Genomic DNA, 23,064 nt, shown 5'->3' on the forward strand with positions numbered 1-23,064 from the left:
AGAGAGACACATGCATGCCACCTTGAGCTCCTTGGAGGAAAAGGTGGGATACCAAGGCAATCAATCAATCAATCAATCAATCAATCAATCAATAACATAAATAGTCACTGATTCCCACAGTCCTGGCTCAGGAAGGAACAATGTCATTTTCACGTTCTGTTTCCCTGTAACGGCACAGTCCAGCTCACTCCCGTACTTCTTCACCTCCCTCCCTCTAGCTCTGAAACCTAATTTCCTGGCTTTGCAGCTGTTCTGGTCTGCTTCCCCTGCATTTAAGTTCCTTAAAACAATCTGGCTTTTTCAGTGCAATGGGGAATCATGCTAGAAGAGTCATATGGATGGTGAAGCGTTCCTGCGGGGCCAGCACCTGGCTGCTGACAGGGGCCAGCCAAATATATGAAGCCTGAGGGGCTGCAGACAGTCGGACACACACCTCCCAATTCCCTTGACTAAATGGAGCCCCCATGACCAGGCATAGTGTACCTCAATATATCACTTGCCGTCAAAGCCTATAAGTTTGCCTCTTTCTTGCTATGCTTTGAGGGCATGTCTTCCATCCTCCTGTGTTACTATCTTTTAGCATGATGCACAGGGACCATGCTGTCAGAAAGACTTCCTGCCCTCACTGAGGCTTCCTGTGGTGATAGAACGGTGTCTGATTGCCTTCTGTAGCAGAGAAAGTGGGCTTGCCAGCCAACGGTGCCCTGTGCAACTGGAGCATCCCCTCCCACCCGGGGTGTTTAATATTTCCCTTTGTGTTTTTGTTTTTAATGTGCTTTTTATTGAGGAGAAGAACAGGCGGTGCTTGTCTGGCATTCCTTTGCAGTTAGCCAAGGAGTCTAATGCCCTTATAAAAATGGATAAAACAAGAGAGGAAGATTTAATTTGTGCACTAGAGATGACTTACTGGAGGGCAAGTGGCAAGGGTCTTGTGCTCCTTGTTCAGGGCACCGTTTGTTCAAGGCAGGTCAAGAACGCCAAAGGGGCTCTGTCCAGCGCAGCCTCCTGTTCTCACAGTGGCCACAAAGGCCCACAAGCAGGACCTGAGAGCAAGAGCAGGACTCTCCCCTCTTGCAGCTTCCGGCAACTGCTGCTCAGTAAGCACTACTGCCACCAACCATGGAGGCAGAGCATGGCCATCAGCTTGATCCAAATATAACCCTTCCCTTTCTTTGCTAAAATGGATGGTTCCAGGGCCTGGTCTTGTGGGTACATGAGGTCATTCCCTTTCCAAAGCTAAGCAGGTCTCAAGCTGGCCCAGATTTTCTCCGGAGATCACTGGGGAAGACACTTTGTAGGCAGACGGGAGTCCCATATTGGGAGAAAGGTGGGATATAAATAAATCACACCTGACCTTGCCTTTGCCAACATGGTGCCCTCTAGCTCTTTTGGACGACAACTCCTGCCAGCCAGTGGCGTAGCGTGGGTTGTCAGCACCTGGGGCAAGGCAAGTAATTTGCGCCCCCTAACCCGTGGATTTGCGCCCCCTAACCCGTGGATTTGCGCCCCCTAACCCATGGATTTGCCCTAACCCCAGATGTTGCGCCCGGTGCGGCCCGCCCCCCCTGCACCCCCCACGCTACGCCACTGCTGCCAGCCCCAACCAGCACAACCCATGCAGATGTAGTCCAAAATAGATGGAGGGGGAGGGGCTCCAGGTTGATGCAAATGCATCAAAATTATATCTGTGAGTTTTTAGAAAAAAGAAAACCTCACAGTAGGGCTGCTATGAAGGGGTTCCTGTTCCACCCCCTTCCTCTCTGGGGTCCAGATGCAATGTGCAGCTTGATTGGTGGAAAGAGAGGAAACAGCACAAATATTCCAATCACAGACCAGAGCTCTCCAGTATTCCTTTACCAAAGCACCCAGAGTCTCTGAACATCCCGGTTCCTGCCTCTCTGTTTGAGGACCTGCTGTGTGCTAATGGGATGCTCCCTGATGTTCTGCCTGCAGGATCAGATTTGCAGGTATGCATCCCTAGAGGCCTGACATGCTGCTCCCGGAAAATGGAGGAGAAATACCAAGCCATGGCTCGTTCCAACATGGAGCAGCTCCTGCAGTCGGCCAGCATGGAGCTGAAGTTCCTCATCACCCAGAACGCGGCGACATTCCAAGGTAGGTGGCAGCGTTGCGTGGTGGGTCTTCCAGGTAAGTGGAGCTTCTGCTGGGAAGTCCTGAGGTGGGAAGGCCACTGGCTGGGGTTAGCCAGGCATGCCAGGCTGGGTATCTTCAGAGGGTCAGGGAGTAAGTCCCCCATCCTTCTTCCTGATTTTATGAAACATGGCTAAGCTGCAACTATGATTGCTGCAGGTGCCCAGTGAGTTGCTCAGAAGTTGAGCTTCAGGTTGGCACAGTTCATTCTGGGATCTCCCAGTGGAGATCCAATCTGTTGCTGTAGTACAAAAAACCAGCACTTCCCCTGCCTCACATAATACTCATGTTGCAATCAGCGGTCTGCTGGTCCGTACAGTATTCATAGTCCATTAATAGATCATCTCACTGCAGTAAGAATTTCTTAGGCAACACGTTGAGAAAACACTACTAAGCAGCGAACAATCACTTTTTAAAAAAGTATGTTTAGAACTTAGTAAAATGAATAATTCCTTTTCAGCCTGGTCTTTGGCTTGATCTTAACTATCTATGGCCTTTTAGAGTGGGTGGGATGTGGGGTTTTTTATTTTTTTTCCAAAAAATGTTTTAATACACACACACACACCGTATTTTTCGCTCTATAAGACACACCAGACCACAAGACGCACCTAGTTTTTGGAGGAGGAAAGCAAGAATAAAAATATTCTGAATCTCAGAAGCCAGAACAGCAAGAGGTGTCGCTGCGCAGCGAAAGCTTCTGGGATAGCTGTGCAGCCTGCATTCGCCCCATAAGACGCACACACTTCCCCTTACTTTTTAAAAGGGAAAAAGTGAGTCTTATAGAGCAAAAAAACCAGTATATATATATATATATAGAGAGAGAGAGAGAGAGAGAGAGAGATTTACATCAATAATATTTTATCTAAATCAAAATCAGCACGTGTGGCTGTTTGGGCTACTGCACTGGATGGATAATAATAATAATAACAACAACAACTTTATTTGTATCCCGCCCTCCCCAGCCGAAGCCGGGCTCAGAGCGGCTGACATCAAATGTATAAAACATTAACATAAAAGACAATCAATTAAAATACATCCTCAAATCAGATCAGGATCAGAATAAAATCCAATCAGATGGCAACCTGCAGATTAGGGTTGGGGACTTTAAATGCTCACCAGACCCAACTGTTTGTGCTGAACTTACATGGGCCTGTGAGAAAAATTGGGAGGCCACTTTCATGCAAATTCTTATGAAAGGGGAAAGGGAGTTAGACTGAACCCCGACCAAAGGCCTGGCAGAACAGCTCCATCTTTGCAGGCCCTGCGGAAAGATGGCAAGTCCTGCAGGGCCCTAGTCTCTTGTGACAGAGCGTTCCACCAGATTGGAGCCACAGCCGAAAAAGCCCTGGCTCTAGTTGAGGCCCGCCTAACTTCTCTGTGGCCTGGGACCTTCAGGATGTTTTTATTTGAAGTTTCTCTGTGGGACATACCAGGAGAGGCGGTCCCATAGGTACGAGGGTCCTAGGCCGTATAGGGCTTTAAAGGTTAAAACCAGCACCTTAAACCTGATCCTGTATCCCACCGGGAGCCAGTGCAGCTGGTATAGCACCGGGTGAATGTGATCCCACGGCGAGGACCCTGTAAGGAGTCTCGCCGCGGCATTCTGCACCCGCTGGAGTTTCTGGGTCTCAAGGGCAGCCCCACATAGAGCGAGTTACAATAATCCAGTCTGGAGGTGACCGTCGCGTGGATCACAGTGGCTAGGTCAGGGCGAGAGAGATAAGGGGCCAACTGCTTAGCTTGGCGGAGATGAAAAAATGCCACCTTTGTTGTAGCTGTAATCTGCACCTCCATGGAAAGGGAGGTGTCGATGATTACACCCAAACTCTTAACGGACGGTGCTGGCACTAATTGTACCCCCCGCAAGAGATGGGAGTTGCCCCCCCAATCCCATATCCTCCCTTCCCAGCCAAAGGACCTCTGTCTTCGAAGGATTTAACTTCAACCAGCTCCCATGTAACCATCCAGCCACAGCTTCCAAACATCTGATCAGTGTGTCTGGGGCTGAGTCAGGATGGCCATCCATCAACAGATAGAGTTGGGTGTCATCAGCATACTGATGGCAGCCCAGCCCAAAACTCCAGACAAGCTGGGCGAGGGGATGCATTAAGAAGTTGAAAAGCATCGGGGAGTGGATTGCACCCTGAGGCACTCCACACACCAAGGAGTGGCGCGATGACAGTTCCCCCCCAAGCGCCACCCTCTGTCCCGACCAGAGAGACACGAGCGCAGCTATTGAAGGACTGTGCCCTGTATCCCCACGTCGGCAAGGCGGTGGTCCAGGAGTTCGTGATCGACCATGTCAAAGGCTGCTGACAGCTCTAGAAGAATCAGCAGCCCCGACCCGCCTCGATCCAGCTGCCTGCGGAGATCATCTGTTCGGGCAACCAGAGCCGTCTCGGTCCCATGACCAGCGCAGAAGCCAGATTGGAATGGATCCAGGGCCGATGTTTCATCCAGAAACCCACCAAGCTGTTCAGCAACCGCTCTCTCAATCACCTTACCCAGGAATGGAAGATTCGAAACTGGGCGGTAATTGGATAGATCTAAGGGATCTAATGATGTTTTCTTTAAGAGCGGGCGCACCACTGCCTCCTTCAGTTCCCCTGGGAATGTCCCCGTGCCAAGAGACAAATTGATGATATCCCCCAGGAGGGCCCGCACCTCGTCTGGACACGCTCTAATCAGCCAAGACGGGCATGGGTCGAGAGGACAGGTGGTGGGCTTTCCAGTTCGGAGGAGTCTGGATAGTTAATGATCATCAGCCCTGTGGACCAGGGGTAGGCAACCTAAGGTCCGTGGGCTGGATCTGGCTCAATCGCCTTCTCAATCCAGCCCATGGATGGTCCGGGAATCAGTGTGTTTTTACATGAGTAGAATGTGCCCTTTTATTTAAAATGCATCTCTGGGTTATTTGTGGGGCATAGGAATTCGTTCGTTATTTTTTAAAAATATATAGTCCGGCCCCCCACAAGGTCTAAGGAATGGTGGACCCGCCCACAGCTGAAAAAGGTTGCTGACCCCTGCTGTGGACTCTGTACTCAAGAACAGTGATCTTAACAGCACCACCAAGGTTCTGTTCTTACCTGCATAATCTCCTGTCACAGCTGTACAGATGTCTTTGAGCTGTGCATCTACATCCACCCACAAACATTTCAATAAGAATTATTTATGTTTTAAACAGCAACAGATTGGTAGTTATAAACATCTATTTGAAAACTGAGGTGTGTGTTGATATTCATGCAAGGCTGCTGCAGAAAGGTTGAAACGTAGACAAATCAAACCATGAACCCCCAGGCCATGACAAGAGTGGAGGACTTTCATGATACGAGTCCTTCAGGTAAGCAGCCTTTGGAAGTTTTCCTGCCTGAAGTGTTAACAAGTTTTCAGTCGTGGAAACTTGGGCTAAAGCAGGTATTACAACATCATTCTCCCAGAGAAAAAGCCTGGGATTGTCAGAAGGGGGAAATAGCAAGTTGTGGTTCTTTCTCCATCTGCGTGTAGCAGGGTGAGATAGTGGTGACTCTTCTGGGTCATTTATTTGGGGTCTTGGCAGTCTATCTCTGTGGGGGTTTTATAACAGAATCTAAACAACATAAGGACAAATCTAGTAAGAAACCGCACAGCACTATGAAAAGTCTTTCCCTTAGAAACAGCTAGTTCTGTGAAGCCTTCCAGAATAAAAAACAGTCTTTACCTGCTGACAGGAGGACAACAAAGAGGGAAGCCAGTCTTGATTCTCAGGGAAGAAAATTGCAAGCATTCGTTGAGGAGGCCCTCCTCTCTCATGTCTCACAGTACTTTTTGTTACTGTGCTTAGAGAGTGATGAATAGTGTCACTGCCAGGTCCCCTGCACTGGTCAAGGGTTGCTAATTTCTGATTCTCTGTCTATGCTAGACTTCAGTTGCAAATGCAAGTGGGGGAAGTATGCAGTTTCGCTAAGAAATATCCTGACCAGGACTGCTGGGAGGAAATAATCTGATAGCTCAGAGCTTCTTTTTTCAAACAAACAAACAAATTGTTGAGTTGGAAGGGACCAGGAGGATCATCTAGTCCAACCCCCTGCAATGCAGGAATTTAACCTTTTATTTCCACACCCTTGATACCTGGGGCTGCTCAGAGTCCGATTGCAAGAGGTTCCAGGACCAAGATGAATAGGAAGGGAGACAGTGGGTATCCTTGTTTTGTGCCTCTTTGGATGCTATGGTATTGGAGTCCATATTGTTAATTTTGCTGAGGTTGGGAGTAAATTTCTTTGAGGGTTTTTAGGAAGTGGGGCCAAATCTCATGTTAGTTAATACTGCTACTAGATATTTCCATTCTAAGCAATCAAAAGCTTAAAAGAAGGTGTCTAGGAACATAATTGTCAGTGGGAGTTTGGTTGTTTTGCTGTGTTCTATCAGATTTAGTAGTTTCCTAATAGGATCTGCTATGTTGCAACCAGGGACAAAGTCTGCCTGATCTGGGGTGATTAGTTTGTATAGGAAGATTTTTAGGTGGTTAGCCAGGATTGATGTGAATATATTAATATATTACTATTGAAAATGGATGGAGGGGTATATGTATGTATGTATATATATGTGTGTATATATGTATATATATATGATGTTTTTATTTGTTTGTTTATTCAGAAGGGGATAAAGAAAAGAAGAAAAGTGTAGTACTACTTTAAAAAGGGGAGGGGGAGGGGGAATGAAAATGCCAGGACTTTAAACAAAAAGTTATTTAAAAAACAACAACACATGTTGAGGTGTTGTAATAAAAAAAAAAGGTAGAAATAAGATGTAATGATAGACATAGTGAGAAAGCAGGATTTTTAATATGAGAAAATAATAGTAAAAAATAAGTGAGTAATAGAAAATGCGCAAAAATGAATAAAAAATCAAAACTAATGGTATTCATGGGAAAAGGAGGTTGTGTATATAATTAAAAATGTATTGGTGGTATTTTTGACTCACAGGCACTTTTAATTTCGCTGCGGGGCCCACAGGCCTGGATGTCGGGCCCCTGCGTGAGGGCTAAGGCGGCAGTCCCAGTGGTCCAGGCCTCCTGCGTGGATGCCATTACACTACTTCAAAGAAAAAACAAATGAAATAATAAATTAGAAAAAATAAAATAAAAATAAAATAAAAATTTCCAGCAGGGGAGGTCCCGTGTTGCGTTTGCCCCCCCCCCAGGTAGTTTCTGGCACACAATTCCCACCTGGGCCCTGGCCTGCCCTTTCATGCTGGCCACCAGGGAGGTTGCCTCGGGGTTGGGCCTGGGATAGGCTGTGTGATTCCTCCTGCCTTTCTCCCTTGGTGGTGGCAGCAGTGATGGTGGGGAAATGGTTCTCAGCTGTTCAGCTCCCCAGGCCTCAGAGATCCACTGGGCCGTCAGTTGGGGGCTCCCAGTCCTGGCAGGGTTGAGACCACTGGGTGGGCTGGGGGCTAACCCAATCAAGAGCAAGCCACCTCCCACCCATCTGGTCTAGGAATCACCCACTAACAGTGCCTCCTCTTATCTGGATTGAGCTTCAGTCTGTTGGCTCTCATCCAGCCCATTCCCAAGGTAAGACACTGGTCCAGCACTTCCACTGTCTCACCTGCAGAGGTAAAGGAGCTGTGTGTCATCAGCATATTGCTGACAATGTACCCTAAACCTCTGGATAACCCCACTCAGAAGCTTCATGTAAATGTTAAACAGCATAGGGCAGAGCTTTCCAAACTGTGTGTCATGACACATGAGTGTGTCGGCTGCAGTGTGTAGGTGTCTTGTGTGAAAGCTCCCCATGCTCCTGCTGGGGCTGGAAAAGTTTAGTTTAACTTCTGGTTTGCTAGTAAAACCGAATTACTGTGCCAAGAAATGATGCATGTCTAAAAAGAGTGACATGAAAAGTCTGAAACAAAATAAAAAAATTCCTTCCAGTAGCACCTTGTTTTTGTTTAGTCGTGTCCGACTCTTCGTGACCCCATGGACCAGAGCATGCTAGGCACTCCTGTCTTCCACTGCCTTCCGCAGTTTGGTCAAACTCATGCTGGTAGCTTCGAGAACACTGTCCAACCGTCTCATCCTCTGTCGTCCCCTTCTCCTTGTGCCCTCCATCTTTCCCAACAGCAGGGTTTTTTCCAGGGAGTCTTCTCTTCTCATGAGGTGGCCAAAGTATTGGAGCTTCAGCTTCACAATCTGTCCTTCCAGTGAGCACTCAAGGCTGATTTCCTTCAGAATGGATACGTTTGATCTTCTTGCAGTCCATGGGACTCTCAAGTCTCCTCCAGCACCATAATTCAAAAGCTTCAATTCTTGAGCAATCAGCCTTCTTTATGGTCCAGCTCCCACTTCCATACATCACTACAGGGAAAACCATAGCTTTAACTATATGGACCTTTGTCAGCAAGGTGATGTCTCTGCTTTTTAAGATGTTGTCTAGGTTTGCCATTGCCTTTCTCCCAAGGAGCAGGCGTCTTTTAATTTCGTGACTGTTGTCACCATCTGCAGTGATCATGGAGCCCAACAAAGTAAAATCTGTCACTGCCTCCATTTCTTCCCCTTCTATTTGCCAGGAGGTGATGGGACCAGTGGCCATGATCTTCGTTTTTTTGATGTTGAGCATCAGACCATATTTTGCGCTCTCCTCTTTCTCCCTCATTGAAAGGTTCTTTAATTCCTCCTCACTTTCTGCCATCAAGGTTGTGTCATCTGCATATCTGAGGTTGTTGATATTTCTTCAGGCAACTTTAATTCCAGCTTGGGATTCATCCAGCCCAGCCTTTCGCACGATGAATTCTGCATATAGGTTAAATAAGCAGGGAGACAATATACAGCCTTGTCGTACTCCTTTCCCAATTTTGAACCAGTCAGTTGTTCCAGATCCAGTTCTAACTGTAGCTTCTTGTCCCACATAGAGATTTCTCAGGAGACAGATGAGGTGATCAGGCACTCCCATTTCTTTAAGAACTTGCCATAGTTTGCCGTGGTCGACACAGTCAAAGGCTTTTGCATAGTCAATGAAGCAGAAGTAGATGTCTTTCTGGAACTCTCTAGCTTTCTCCATAATCCAGCGCATGTTTGCAATTTGGTCTCTGGTTCCTCTGCCCCTTCGAAATCCAGCTTGCACTTTTGGGAGTTCTCAGTCCACATACTGCTTAAGCCTGCCTTGTAGAATTTTAAGCATAACCTTGCTAGCTTGTGAAATGAGTGCAATTGTGCGGTAGCTGGAGCATTCTTTGGTACTGCCCTTCTTTGGGATTGGGATGTAGACTGATCTTCTCCAATCCTCTGGCCACTGCTGAGTTTTCCAAACTTGTTGGCATATTGAGTGTAGCACCTTAACAGCATCATCTTTTAAAATTTTAAATAGTTCAGCTGGAATACCATCACTTCCACTGGCCTTGTTATTAGCAGTGCTTTCTAAGGCCCATTTGACTTCATTCTCCAGGATGTCTGGCTCAAGGTCAGCAACCACACTACCTGGGGTGTACGAGCCATCCATATCTTTCTGGTATAATTCCTCTGTGTATTCTTGCCACCTCTTCTTGATGTCTTCTGCTTCTGTTAGGTCCTTACCACTTTTGTCCTTTATTATGGTAATCTTTGTACAAAAAGTTCCTTTCATATCTCCAATTTTCTTGAACAGATCTCTGGTTTTTTCCATTCTATTGTTTTCCTCTATTTCTTTGCATTGCTTGTTTGAAAAGGCCTTCTTGTCTCTCCTTGCTATTCTTTGGAAATCTGCATTCAATTTCCTATATATTTCACTATCTCCTTTGCATTTTGCTTGCCTTCTCTTCCCCGCTATTTGTAATGCCTCGTTGGACAGCCACTTTGCTTTCTTGCATTTCCTTTTCATTGGGATGGTTTTCGTTGCCGCCTCTTGTATAATGTTACGAGCCTCCATCCATAGTTCTTCAGGCACTCTGTCCACCAAATCTAAATCCTTAAACCTCTTCCTCACTTCCACTGTGTATTTATAAGGGATTTGATTTAGATTGTATCTTACCAGCCCAGTGGCTTTTCCTACTTTCTTCAGTTTAAGCTGGAATTTTGCTATAAGAAGCTGATGATCTGAGCCACAGTCAGCTCCAGGTCTTGTTTTTGCTGACTGTATAGAGCTTCTCCATCTTTGGCTGTAGAGAATATATCAATCTGATTTCGATGCTGCCCATCTGGTGATGTCCATGTGTAGAGTCGTCTCTTGTGTTGTTGGAAAAGCGTGTTTGTGATGACCAGCTTGTTCTCTTTACAGAACTCTATTAGCCTTTGCCCTGCTTCGTTTTGAACTCCAAGGCCAAACTTGCCAGTTGTTCCTTTTATCTCTTGACTCTCTACTTTAGCATTCCAATGCCCTATAATGAGAAGAACATCCTTCTTTGGTGTCATTTCTAGAAGGTGTTGTAAGTCTTCATAGAACTGGTCAATTTCAGTTTCTTCAGCACCAGTAGTTGGTGCATAAACTTGGATTACTGTGATGTTAAAAGGTCTGCCTTGGATTCGTATTGAGATCATTCTATCATTTTTGAGATTGCATCCCAATACAGCTTTTGCCACTCTTTTGTTGACTATGAGGGCCACTCCATTTCTTTTACGGGATTCTTGTCCACAGTAGTAGATATGATGGTCAGCTGAACTGAATTTACCCATTCCTGTCCATTTTAGTTCACTGATGCCCAGGATGTCAATTCTTGCCATCTCATTTTTGACCACATCCAGCTTACCAAGGTTCATGGTTCTTACATTCCAGGTTCCTATGCAATATTTTTCTTTACAGCATTGGACTTTCCTTTCGCTTCCAGGCATATCCACAACTGAGCGACCTTTCAGCTTTAGCCCAGCCGCTTCATCAGCTCTGAATCTACTCGTACTTGTCCTTTGCTCTTCCTCAGTAGCATGTTGGACACCTTCTGACCTGAGGGGCTCATCTTCATAACTTTTATATGCCTGTTGTCTTTGTCCATGGAGTTTTCTTGGCAGGGATACTGGAGTGGCTTGCTGGTTTCTGCTCCAGGTGGATCACGTTTAGTCAAAACCCTCCACTATGACCTGTCCATCTTGGGTGGCCCTGCACAGCATAGCTCATAGCTTCTCTGAGTTATTCAAGCCCCTTCGCCATGACAAGGCACTGATCCATGAAGGGGGCTCCTTAGAAAGCACCTTAGAGACCAACTAAGTTTGTTATTGGTATGAGCTTTCATGTGCATGCACACTTCTTCAGATATAAGAAGTTTGGATTTGATATCCCGCCTTTCACTCCCTTTAAGGAGTCTCAAAGTGGCTAACATTCTCCTTTCCCTTCCTCCCCCACAACAAACACTCTGTGAGGTGAGTGGGGCTGAGAGACTTCAAAGAAGTGTGACTGGCCCAAGGTCACCCAGCAGCTGCATGTGGAGGAAGCGGAGATACGAACCCGGTTCCCCAGATTACGAGACTACCGCTCTTAACCACTACACCACACTGGCTCTCTCTATACTGAAACATAAGTCACCAGACCCTTATATATAGTGAGAGGGTGGGGAGGGGTATTGCTCAGAAGGGTGGTGGGAATGGGTGATTGGCTGATAGGTGTGGTAAACCTGTTGACGACTGTTAATGACTGCAGTTGGTCTTACAGGGAAAAGCAAGGGGTGAGATGGCTAAAAATAGCTTTATCATGTATAATGAGATAAGAATCCAATGTCTCTATTCAGACCGGGTCTCTCCATGGTTTTAAGTTTGGTAATAAGTTGCAATTCACAACTTCTCTTTCCAGTCTATTTCTGAAATTCTTTTGTAATAAGACAGCTACTTGAAAAGTTTGGAAATCTCTGGCATGGGGGATAAAATTGAACCATGAGGAACCCCACATTGAAGGCTCAACAAGGCCAAAGAATCACCCTCTGGAAACATCCATCCAAGTAGGACAGGAACCACTGCAAAGCAGTGCCACCCACCCTTAATTCAGATAGCCAATCCAGAAGGATACCATGGTCAATGGTATCCAAAGCCATTGAGAGGTCTAGGAGAATTAACAAGGACACATTCCCCTGTCTCTCTCCTGATAGAAGTAATCATACAGGGCAGCCAAAACAGTTTTTTGGCCTAAGCTGGACCTAAACCATGACTGAAATGGATCTAGAAAATCAGTTTCCTCCAAGAGTGCCTGGATCTGTTCCACAACCACCTGCTCAAGAAAGGGAAACTGACAACAGGCTGGTAGTTACTTAAGAAAGCAGGGGTGCCAACTTGCTCACCACATTGAGGGGGCCCGGCGTCATGTAACCTTCCCACCCCTGCCCAGTGCATTAACACTTTCCTGGTGGCGATGGGGGCTGGGGAGTGTGGAGGCTGATCTTCACCTTCCATGCCTCCCGCCCCCACCTGGTGGGCCAGCACTCACCTATTGACTGCAGGGAGTGAGGCGGGTGAAGCCCCTTCTGCACCCTATAGTTGGCGCCCATGTAAGAAAGGGGGTCTCATGCACAGGAGAGAGGTTGGTCCTGCTGCTTGCTGCCTTCTGGCAGCCATTCACAGCTATTTCCACCATTCCATCTTGACTGTTTAGGACCCACCTAAATGCCCCAGGTATTCTTGTTAATTATCTCTTGGTTCTCCTGAGAAAGGTTGTGTTCTCACGTCCTTGTTGTGGGCATCCAGGGTCGCTTGGTCCTCTGTTGTTGGAAGGCTGGCTTTGGACACGATGGTCGCTCAGTCTGTTCCAGTGGCTCTGTTGGATGTTAGCACTCTTAAAAATGCAAGAAGTTTGCTAAGATTGTGGTGGTGTGTATGTGTTTAAAGAGAAGGAGAGAGATTGTTACTACACTGCATCCCACAGCTGGTCTCATCTCCTTGTTGGTCTGGAATAATTTCTTTTAGCCTGAGACAGTCTAATACGTTGGTGTGGGAATGGCACCTAGCCATTTATGAAGTACCCCCAACTCCTTCAGAGCTCATTTGAGTATTTTGTGTCGTGACATCTGAAGGGGCTCTCAAGGAACAGACCCAGCTCTGCTCTGCGATGGTTGTTGTTCTGTGTTAAATTAAATTTTCTGTCCACTGAAATCACATCAACCTCACTGCTGATAAAGATCATGGGGAATTGCCTGGCATTTACCAAAATCTCATCCAGGCATGTCTGTTACTGTGTTCACTTAGCAAAATTTATTAGATTATGAAGATTTGAGACCTTCAGGCCTTTGCATGTATAACAGGAGTAAAACAGACAAATAAGGGCTGGGGAAGAAATGGTGGCTTTACATGTGCTTCTCTGTCCGTTTGCCATAGAGGGGTTTTCACAATATTTATTTTGTTTTCAAGAGCCTGCATTGTTCTCCTTTTTATCACTTGTGGTCGTGTTAAGCTCAACTCAGTAGAGATTCACTAGGGTGGAGATACCACCAAGTTAAAATCTCATACCAAACACTAGTGTCAATTCTCTGGCATTTGTGAAACATGCATTTTTATTAATTTGTGAGAAATGAATATCCATGGTAACTTAAGGGAGTCTGGGGAACCTGGTGGGTTGTCACAGTGTAACACAGAAGTCTCGTTTCAATGGGTGCTTCCAGATAATCTGCTTATTCACCACTCTGGTTTGCCTGTGAGGTGTAACACATCCTCCCATTAATCATTCAAAGTGCAAAAAGTCTGCTTGAAAAAGAAAGAAAGAAAGAAAGAAAGAAAGAAAGAAAGAAAGAGAGAAAGAGGAAAAATTGTTGGGCTAGAGCTCCTTAACCCACTTTAAATGCACAAATCTCGAATTGCAGTATGCGCTTTCTCCCTGCCTGGCAGGCCTTTCCCCACCTCCCCTTTGATGGCAGGACCTCAACTGACTCCAGCTACAAAAGAAACAACAAACGTAAGGGCAGAGGGACTCTGCCCGCTATCAGGGGGTGGTTGACTTCACCTCTGCTGACCCACCTCCAGCCCAAGGAGTTGCTGCCACAGGCATGATGTGCATTTTAATGAGCTGAATATCATGAAAGATTATGCGTCATGGGCGTTGGGAGAGTGTAGGTATGAACTTAGCAGTACTTAGTTTATCTTTTGGCTACTATTGTGCTAGTGTCACTAAAATTGTTTTACAGATTATAAATGCAGTATTGATTTGTTAATGATATAATATGACTTTTCCTTTTACAGTGGTACCTCGGGTTAAGAACTTAATTCGTTCTGGAGGTCCGTTCTTAACCCGAAACTGTTCTTAACCTGAAGCACCACGTTAGCTAATGGGGCCTCCTGCTGCCACCGTGCCACTGCCGCGCGATTTCTGTTCTCATCCTGAAGCAAAGTTCTTAACCTGAGGTACAATTTCTGGGTTAGCGGAGTCTGTAACCTGAAGCGTATGTAACCTGAAGCGTCTGTAACCCGAGGTACCACTGTATTGTGACGTTTATCTTATTTTTTAGTTGTTGCTTCATTAACAGTAATCACAGACTGATGTGGCAATGTAGAGAAGTGAACTTACAACTGGAAAAAATGAGAAACTGAAAGATTTGCCCATTCCTAGCTGTGGGCACTTCTGCTGGCATAAAAGTACTCTGAAATTTGGGTAGATCATGTGGTAATTGTCACCATGTCACCATATCACATGCTACACCATGTTACAGTCATGTCTGTTCCCCCCTCCCCCTGGCCCTCCCATGGTGCTCTGACCAAGCAGAAGCTTTTTCCTAGTGGTTTAAATGTGGCTGGGATAACACACAAGCTTGTTTTATTGGCCTTCATTTAGAGGTGCTGTTCCTCCTCATTTGCACTGTTGAGGCCCCACCAGCAAATGCGCTGTCATTCCTGATAGATTTTGGCACTCTCCAAAGTCAGTGGATTCTCTGCTACTGTAAGCTGTGCCTCCAGTTTTGGTTTTTTAGCTCATTCTTTCTCATCTGTCAAGTGAAAATAGGCAGTTTCTACACAGCAAACTTCTATCAGGTTATCTTAATCACTTTAGAGGCACCTACGCCACAAATATATCAGATAGCCAATCCTAATCCTGGAGCCAGCTAAAAGCGGAGGCTGAATTATTTATTTTGTTACAATGAAAATGTCTGAATTTTATTGAGTTTTCTTGGAAGAACTTTATCGTACTTGAAGCTTGCAAGATAAAAGATTGGTGTTCCATCTCCTAGAATATTCTTTCTTTCATAAAAAAAGCAGAGTGTACCTGTCTCCTTTTAAGGTCCTTTCACTTTCAAACTCAAATCAGTTTTTGCCATGTTAACGTTGAAATGAGACCAGTTGCTTTTAAAAAGGGAAAAGTCTCTAACAATGTTAAATAAATGACTTCACTAACTGTGCCTGCTCTCAAAGTGCACCCTGCAATGGAGTGTGCCTCTGGGGGTGAAGTCAAACCACTGTGTTAGCAGCACTGAAGTTACCTCCCCAGGGCACAAACCTGGGCAGTGCGTATGGAGGTCCTGGGCAGCCCAGGCAACAAGACCCCCCTCTTGGCCTCGCTGATGTGGCTGAAAGGAAAGCAGAGCAAGACTTTTGGCACCAGCTTGGCTGCAGGAAGGGGGTGTACAAGGCGCCGTCCGACCCTCTTAGGGACTCCACTCCGGATTTGTATAGGGTTCACTCCTTAGCCTTTCCTTCTCCCAAAGATGTCCCACAAGGCAGCGGAGGTTTAGCGTCAGAGTTTTCCTTCTCCTAGATGGGCTCCCTTCCCAGGCGGATGAGCCCCACCTGCCCCTCACTTCCCTGGGCAACATGTGCAGAAACAGCCTTCTTGACTGCTGGATCCACTAGTGGCCTCGTCTGCACCATCCGCCTGAGCCTTTTGTATGCAGGGGAAGTCCCTAAGGGCTCAGAGACCCATTGACGACCTTCACCTGGTTTAGCTGGGTTATATGGGGTGCTAGGAGAGGGGTGGTACCCATCGTGCTCCTTCTGGGATAGTTTGCCCAGCTTTGGTCTCCACCCTGCACTCAGCTATCACCTGTGGCTCCTAGATGCTGTCAGCATGCAACAGTGGCCACACCTCTGGATGGCGTAAAACTCTATTGCAGTGGTCGGCAAACTAAGGCCCGGGGGCTGGATCAGGCCCAGTTGCCTTCAGGATCCGGCCCGCGGACTGTCCATGGATCGGCGTGGGGATTCTGTTCGTTCGGGCTGCGCCATTCCCCCCCCTTGCACCATTCCACCCCTTCCACTGCAGTGGTGCCTCCTCCTCCCTCCCTCCCTCCTCCTGGCTTCTCCTTGCCCTGCCTAGAGGAGGAAGGGGGCTGGGCTGAGCTGGCTGAGCACCATTTTAAGCAGCCCCTCTCTGGAGCCAGCCCTTTCGCGCCACTCATCTTCCTTGCGCCATTGCCGCCCTGGTGCTCCTGTGGGCCAGAGAGCGGAGCGGAGGAGCTCCCTCTGTCTACCCACAAGGAGAAGCAGCAGCAGCGGTGGTGGTGGTGGCAGCCCTTGGGAAGGTAAGCACACGGGTGGGGAGGAGGACTACTTGCCCCCTTCGCCTCTTCTTCCAGCTCCTCCCCCCAGTGCCGCTTCTCCAGCCCACCACAAGGTCTGAGGGACAGTGGACTGGCCCACGGCTAAAAATTCTGCCAACCCCTGGTCTATTGCCTGATAATAACTATCCCCTTCCAAAGGCAGGAGCAAATAAAAGGGTCTTTGAATTCCTTCTGAGCAGTGAGTGGGGAATGGGGCTGCCTGATGTCCTCCCACCCCCCCAATGAAGAAGCTGCCACAGAGAAAGCTTGTGCATGAGAAGAACAAGGTGGATTATCTTTGGGTGGTATTTATTTTGGAGAATGAAACTGTTGGGTATTCTTTCTGAAGTAATTATGGGTTACAGTAGTATTTCTGATGCTCTTCTCCTTTGAAACCAATGAAGTCTGACAATGCAGGGCAAGGCAGTTTTCCATGTCTGCTGAGAGGAAAATCCAGGGACAGGTTTTGCATTGCTCTTTTCTTGGCACCCTGTGCTGCCGCTTAAAAAATATGTTTTGGAAATCGGTGTTGCTCATGCAGAAAGAAAGCAAAGGACTGAGTTGCTAGTGCTCATTCTTGGTTCTGAAGCTTTGGGCTTTTTGTATGCCCTTGGCATCTTCCTTCTACATCAGCTGCCACTGATTGTGGTTTCTATGCATGGCAGAGCTTTGGGGTCTGCGCTTCCATGCCACCCTTTCAGTTTGACTTTACACATGTCATTGCAACCTTTATCTTTTGGTATCTTGGAGGGGTGGTGCTAAAGTGGACCACACCCCCAGTCCATTTAAATAACTATTGCATATGAAATCCTCATAATTTCCCCACATTGCATAACCAAAATCCCATGTCCCAAAATCCAGAGCTGTGTTTTTAATGCATCCCCCCGCCCCCCGTGGTGAATGAATGGGTGGAGTAAGATTGGGTATGTTAATGTCAGGATGCAAAGCCAGAATTCAAAGCAGCGATTCTGAATAACTGGAAAGCATGGTGCTGATGGTAAGGAAGAGTGGGCAGCAGAATACTAAGCAGGAGCAGAACTCTTGGAAGGGGCAGCTCTGCCTTGGCTTGGAAGGGCTTCCTTAGCAGACTGTCAAGCCCCTCGTGAACAGACGAGAGAGTGTGAAGTGGCAGTTTTCCTGAAACAAATGCAGCTAGCTGTGACACAGTGCACTGCATTCCAAGGGAAGTAGGATGTGAAAGTGTCTGTGTTCGCACATTCTCTTTGATCGCAGATTTCACAGCTTTTTTTAAAGTGGGCTGGCAAGCTGCTCCCTTTGGATCTCAGTAGCCAGTGGACCTTCCCTTCCCATGTTGCCCAAAGCCTGAAAGTTGGTTTATGAAACTTGTTTCCCACTCTCCCCCCCCTCCAACTCAAAAGTCAGAGTGGCTTATGTCAATAGAATAGACACACAGTAACACAAAATCCATAGAATGAATAGCAGCCATGACTACTGTTCTACATGCAGTGCTGGAGGTGAAATGCCTCTTGACACCTGTTGCTGCATATGGCAGGTGGGCAGAAGGATGTTGTGCTCAGGTCCCGCTTTGGGGCTTCTTGCAGGTTGGCCACTGTGAGAACAGGATACTGGACTAGGTGAACCAGCACAGGAGTGGCCGTTCCCTGCTTTCCCCTCAGAAGCTGGTAGGCAGCTGTAGATCAGGAGAATGTCAAGTACTTCTCTCTGATGGATTGCATGCTTGAAGAGCAGATCTGAGGAGTGGTTCCTGGCTGTTTGGAGATCAGAAATAATACTTGCATAAAGTGTCAAGTTTGCATAGATTCTGTTCCTTTTGCAGTTGGGGTGCTTTGGTTTTCGAATGAGCACGTCAGTGACATACCCTCCAAGTGCCCTGATTTTCCAGGGACAGTCCTGGAATTACAAAAGCCACCCCAGCTTCTGATTTGATCCTGGAATGTCCCTATTTTGCCTGCCAATGCTGCCACCGCTGAGCTCAGGAAGGAGGAGCCAGCACTTGTCCCAAGCAGCAGTAGCTGCAAGGGAGCAGCATCCTGCTGCCTCTTCCTTAGGCAGCTTTGAGTGGCTGCTGGAGAGCAGGCAAGGAGGAGGAGAGGCTGGCCCATGTGACATGCCAGCTCTGAGGGGCAGGCAGAGGGCAGGGCTGCCCTGGGCGATAATAAAGGGGGAGCAGAGTAGAGCGCAAGGAGACTTGTTTTTTAAAAAAATGATTTGTACCTCTGCATCTTCCTAAAAATAAATAAATGATTGGTGTGTTTTTCTTTTTGTAAATCTACCATAGAATAAAATGAATTAAAACCGGGATTTTTAATCCCAGCCATTTTCTCAGGATGGTGGGGGCATGTGTGCCGTGTCCCATTGGAGGAAATGCTTTGTGGGGGGTTGAGGAGGGTTAGTTGTGGGGCGTGAGAAATGTTGGAGGGGATGCAGTGAGAGCGGTGGCCTCTTGCACCAACCTCCATCCTCCATCGGGCCTTTTCTCTCTGAAGCATTCAAACGTGGTAACACCCCAGAGGACAGGATCACACTTCAAAACGACCTTGACAGATTAGAGAACTGGGCCAAAACAAACAAGATGAATTTTAACAGGGAGAAATGTAAAGTATTGCACTTGGGCAAAAGAAATGAGAGGCACAAATACAAGATGGGTGACACCTGGCTTGAGAGCAGTACATGTGAAAAGGATCTAGGAGTCTTGGTTGACCACAAACTTGACATGAGCCAACAGTGTGACGCGGCAGCTAAAAAAGCCAATGCAATGCTGGGCTGCATCAATAGGAGTATAGCATCTAGATCAACGGAAGTAATAGTGCCACTGTATTCTGCTCTGGTCAGACCTCACCTGGAGTACTGTGTCCAGTTCTGGGCACCACAGTTCAAGAAGGACACTGACAAACTGGAACGTGTCCAGAGGAGGGCAACCAAAATGGTCAAAGGCCTGGAAACGATGCCTTATGAGGAATGGCTAAGGGAGCTGGGCATGTTTAGCTTGGAGAAGAGGAGGTTAAGGGGTGATATGATAGCCATGTTCAAATATATAAAAGGATGTCACATAGAAAGGTTGTTTTCTGCTGCTCCAGAGAAGCGGACACGGAGCAATGGATCCAAACTACAAGAAAGAAGATTCCACTTAAACATTAGGAAGAACTTCCTGACAGTAAGAGCTGTTCGACAGTGGAATTTGCTGCCAAGGAGTGTGGTGGAGTCTCCTTCTTTGGAGGTCTTTAAGCAGAGGCTTGACAACCATATGTCAGGAGCGCTCTGATGGTGTTTCCTGCTTGGCAGGGGGTTGGACTAGATGGCCCTTGTGGTCTCTTCCAACTCTATGATTCTATGATTCTACAGAGGCAAGAGTTATCTTCACCAGTTCAAGTCCTGATATATTTCGTAAAGCTATAAAATAGCCAAATTATGTTTTCAGGATTTTCACTAGGCAGCCATAAATGTCAAGATACCTTCCAAAGCTGTATTTATGTTCCCCGGTGCCACTATTTTGGCTTCTCTCCCCCCCTCCCTCCCCTCTTCCTGCTCCCCACCCCACCCCAAAATCCTTAGTGCAAACTCTGGACTTGCCAAATGAGCTGGGTCTCTGAGTCTGAAGGATTAAGCCAGGAGATAAATTCTCCCCAACTGTGCTGGAGTATTTAAAATGCAGAGAAGTAGCAGTCTGTAAACATTGCAAAGCAGGGCAGGGCAGGGAAGGGGGGCTGCTCAGAGGGGCAGCCCTGAAGTCAAGGACAGGCATCTGTTTTATGTAAAAGAAACATTTCGCTGGATAGTCATCTGCTTTGCTTTTAAAGCTACAGCAAGATGAAGCGATAAAAAGGCCAATGACACATTTCAAAGCGGAGATGTGAACTCTTCCTGAGCCAATTAAGCTGTCAATATGCCCTGATTTTGTATCTTCTCTGACAAACTGGGTCATCTCGGAACCATTACTCATGTTGGCGACACTTGCCAGGCGCTGCAAAATCAATCCAGCCATTTATAGTCTTATGATATGTTATGTCGGTATATTAATCTGTGTTTAAAATAAAAGGAGAGAGGGAGCGCGCACGCAGGAGAAGCTGCCCTACATATAATGTGAGGCACATTCACTCTGCACAGGCCTAACACTTCACCTTTGCAGCTTTTAAGCATTGAGTTGGTTCAGCTGATCCTCCAAACCTTGGCCTGGAGGATTGGGAATGAACTGCAGCTTCCTTCCTGCCTTGGTTTGCTGTGACACCTGGATCAGGGAAGTAAACTTAACCCCTGACCAATCACTGAATGCAAATAAATGAATGAAATAAAAGTTTTTACATGAACACGGTGTATTTCTCTCTCATGCGTATGCAAGAATTGAAAAAACTGTCAAAATTAAATATATAACTGACAGACAATAAAACACACAATAACAGCTCAATGATCCTATATGGTTTTACAATATTTTAGTAGCAGCACAGTGCACCACCTCCCATAAATCTGTTCTGATCTCTAGCTATGCAGGCTAAATATTTTAATGTTTCAATATTTTAATGTTGTATTTTAATTTTGTTTTTAAGTTTTAATCATTCAACTTGTTTTTATTTTTTATTTTTTAAAAGATATTTATTAAAGTTTTACAACGAGAAAAAAGTTACAGAATAAAAAAGAAGAAAAAGGAAAAATACAAAAGTACAAAAATACATAGAAAAAAAATGCGAAATACAGAAAAAATAAATAGAAAATAGTTAAAAGCAAATCAATCTTTTCATATCTTAGATTTCATTTACTTATTTCCCTGACCTCCTCACACCTCCCTTTTTTGTATTCCCGTTCACATGGTTAATTCAGCAAATCCTTACCCTCTTTATTTTTATCTTAATTCTATATCTTAACCTATTATAACTTTATATTTTCATCCATTATCAATCCATTTTTACATATTCTTATTAACCTTGTTGCTAAGGCCGCTTCATTTCAATCCAACATCATTTTAACATTCATTAATTTTACAATGTTTCTGCAAATAGTCTTTGAATTTCTTCCAATCTTCTTCCACTGACTCTTCTCCCTGGTCTCGGATTCTGCCAGTCATTTCCGCCAGTTCCATATAGTTTATCACTTTCATCTGCCATTCTTCCAGGGTGGGTAAATCTTGTGTCTTCCAATACTTTGCAATGAGTATTCTTGCTGCTGTTGTAGCGTACATAAAGAAAGTTCTATCCTTCTTTGGCACCAATTGGCTGACCATGCCCAGGAGAAAGGCCTCTGGTTTCTTCAGGAAGGTATATTTAAATACCTTTTTCATTTCATTATAGATCATCTCCCAGAAAGCCTTAATCCTTGGGCACGTCCACCAAAGGTGAAAGAATGTACCTTCATTCTCTTTACATTTCCAACATTTATTATCAGACAAATGATAAATTTTTGCAAGCTTGACTGGTGTCATGTACCACCTGTAAATCATTTTCATAATATTCTCTCTTAAGGCATTACATGCTGTGAATTTCATACCTGTGGTCCACAACTGTTCCCAGTCAGCAAACATTATGTCATGTCCAACATCTTGTGCCCATTTAATCATAGCAGATTTAACCGTTTCATCCTGCGTATTCCATTTCAACAGCAAGTTATACATTCTTGATAGTATCTTAGTTTTGGGATCTAACAGTTCTGTTTCCAATTTTGATTTTTCCACCTGGAAGCCAATTTTTTTATCCATATTGTAGGCCTCCCTTATTTGATAATAATGAAGCCAGTCTTGCACTTTATCTTTTAATTTCTCAAAACTCTGCAATTTCAATTTGTCACCTTCTTGTTCCAAAATCTCCCAATATTTCGGCCATTTGGCCTCCATATTGAGTTTTTTTCTGAACCTTCGCTTCCATCGGTGATAACCACCTTGGGGTTTTATTTTCAAGTAAGTCTTTATATCTTATCCAGACATTAAACAATGCTTTCCTGACAATATGGTTTTTAAATGCTTTATGTGCTTTAACCTTGTCATACCACAGATATGCATGCCAGCCAAAAACGTTATTAAAACCTTCTAAATCCAAAATGTCTGTGTTCTCAAGAAGCAGCCATTCTTTCAGCCAGCAAAATGCTGCTGATTCATAATAAAGTTTAAGGTCTGGCAGGCCAAATCCACCTCTTTCCTTTGCATCGGTTAATATTTTAAATTTTATTCTGGGCTTCTTGCCCTGCCAGAGAAATCTAGAAATATCTCTCTGCCACTTCTTGAAGCAGTCCATTTTGTCCAAAATTTGCAATGATTGAAACAAAAACAACATTCTTGGCAATACATTCATCTTTATAGCAGCAATACGGCCTAGCAAGGAAAGCTTCAAATTTGACCATATTTCTAGATCCTTTTTCACTTCTGACCAACATTTTTCATAATTATCTTTGAATAAATTTAAGTTCTTAGCGGTCATGTTAACCCCCAGGTATTTTACTTTCTTAACCAATGTTAAACTTGTCTCCTTCTGAAACCTCTCTTTCTCAGTCGGTGTTAGATTTTTCTCAAGAATCTTAGTTTTTAACTTGTTCAACTTAAATCCTGCCACTTGACCAAATTTTTGAATC

General features: G+C 45.6%; 2 protein-coding genes across 4 annotated transcripts in view; both read left to right on the plus strand.

Annotated features, from left to right (window-relative positions):
- Window positions 1–23,064, plus strand: part of KLHL13 (kelch like family member 13) — a 1,461,558-nt gene that overhangs the window by 106,182 nt on the left and 1,332,312 nt on the right. The gene's annotated exons all lie outside the window — the stretch shown is intronic.
- GPC3 (glypican 3) overlaps window positions 1–23,064 on the plus strand; it is a 236,671-nt gene that overhangs the window by 20,955 nt on the left and 192,652 nt on the right. The window contains exon 2 of one of the 3 annotated variants that reach the window (XM_083595426.1): window positions 1,954–2,148. The exons of 1 other annotated variant lie outside the window; for it this stretch is intronic. In XM_083595426.1, coding sequence (XP_083451552.1) covers window positions 1,954–2,148 — 195 coding nt within the window. The remainder of the gene's footprint in view (window positions 1–1,953; window positions 2,149–23,064) is intronic. One more of the 3 variants, XM_083595427.1, reaches the window with a different exon arrangement.

Source organism: Podarcis filfolensis (assembly GCF_964270895.1).
Source record: "Podarcis filfolensis genome assembly, chromosome: Z".
Lineage (NCBI taxonomy): Eukaryota > Metazoa > Chordata > Lepidosauria > Squamata > Lacertidae > Podarcis > Podarcis filfolensis.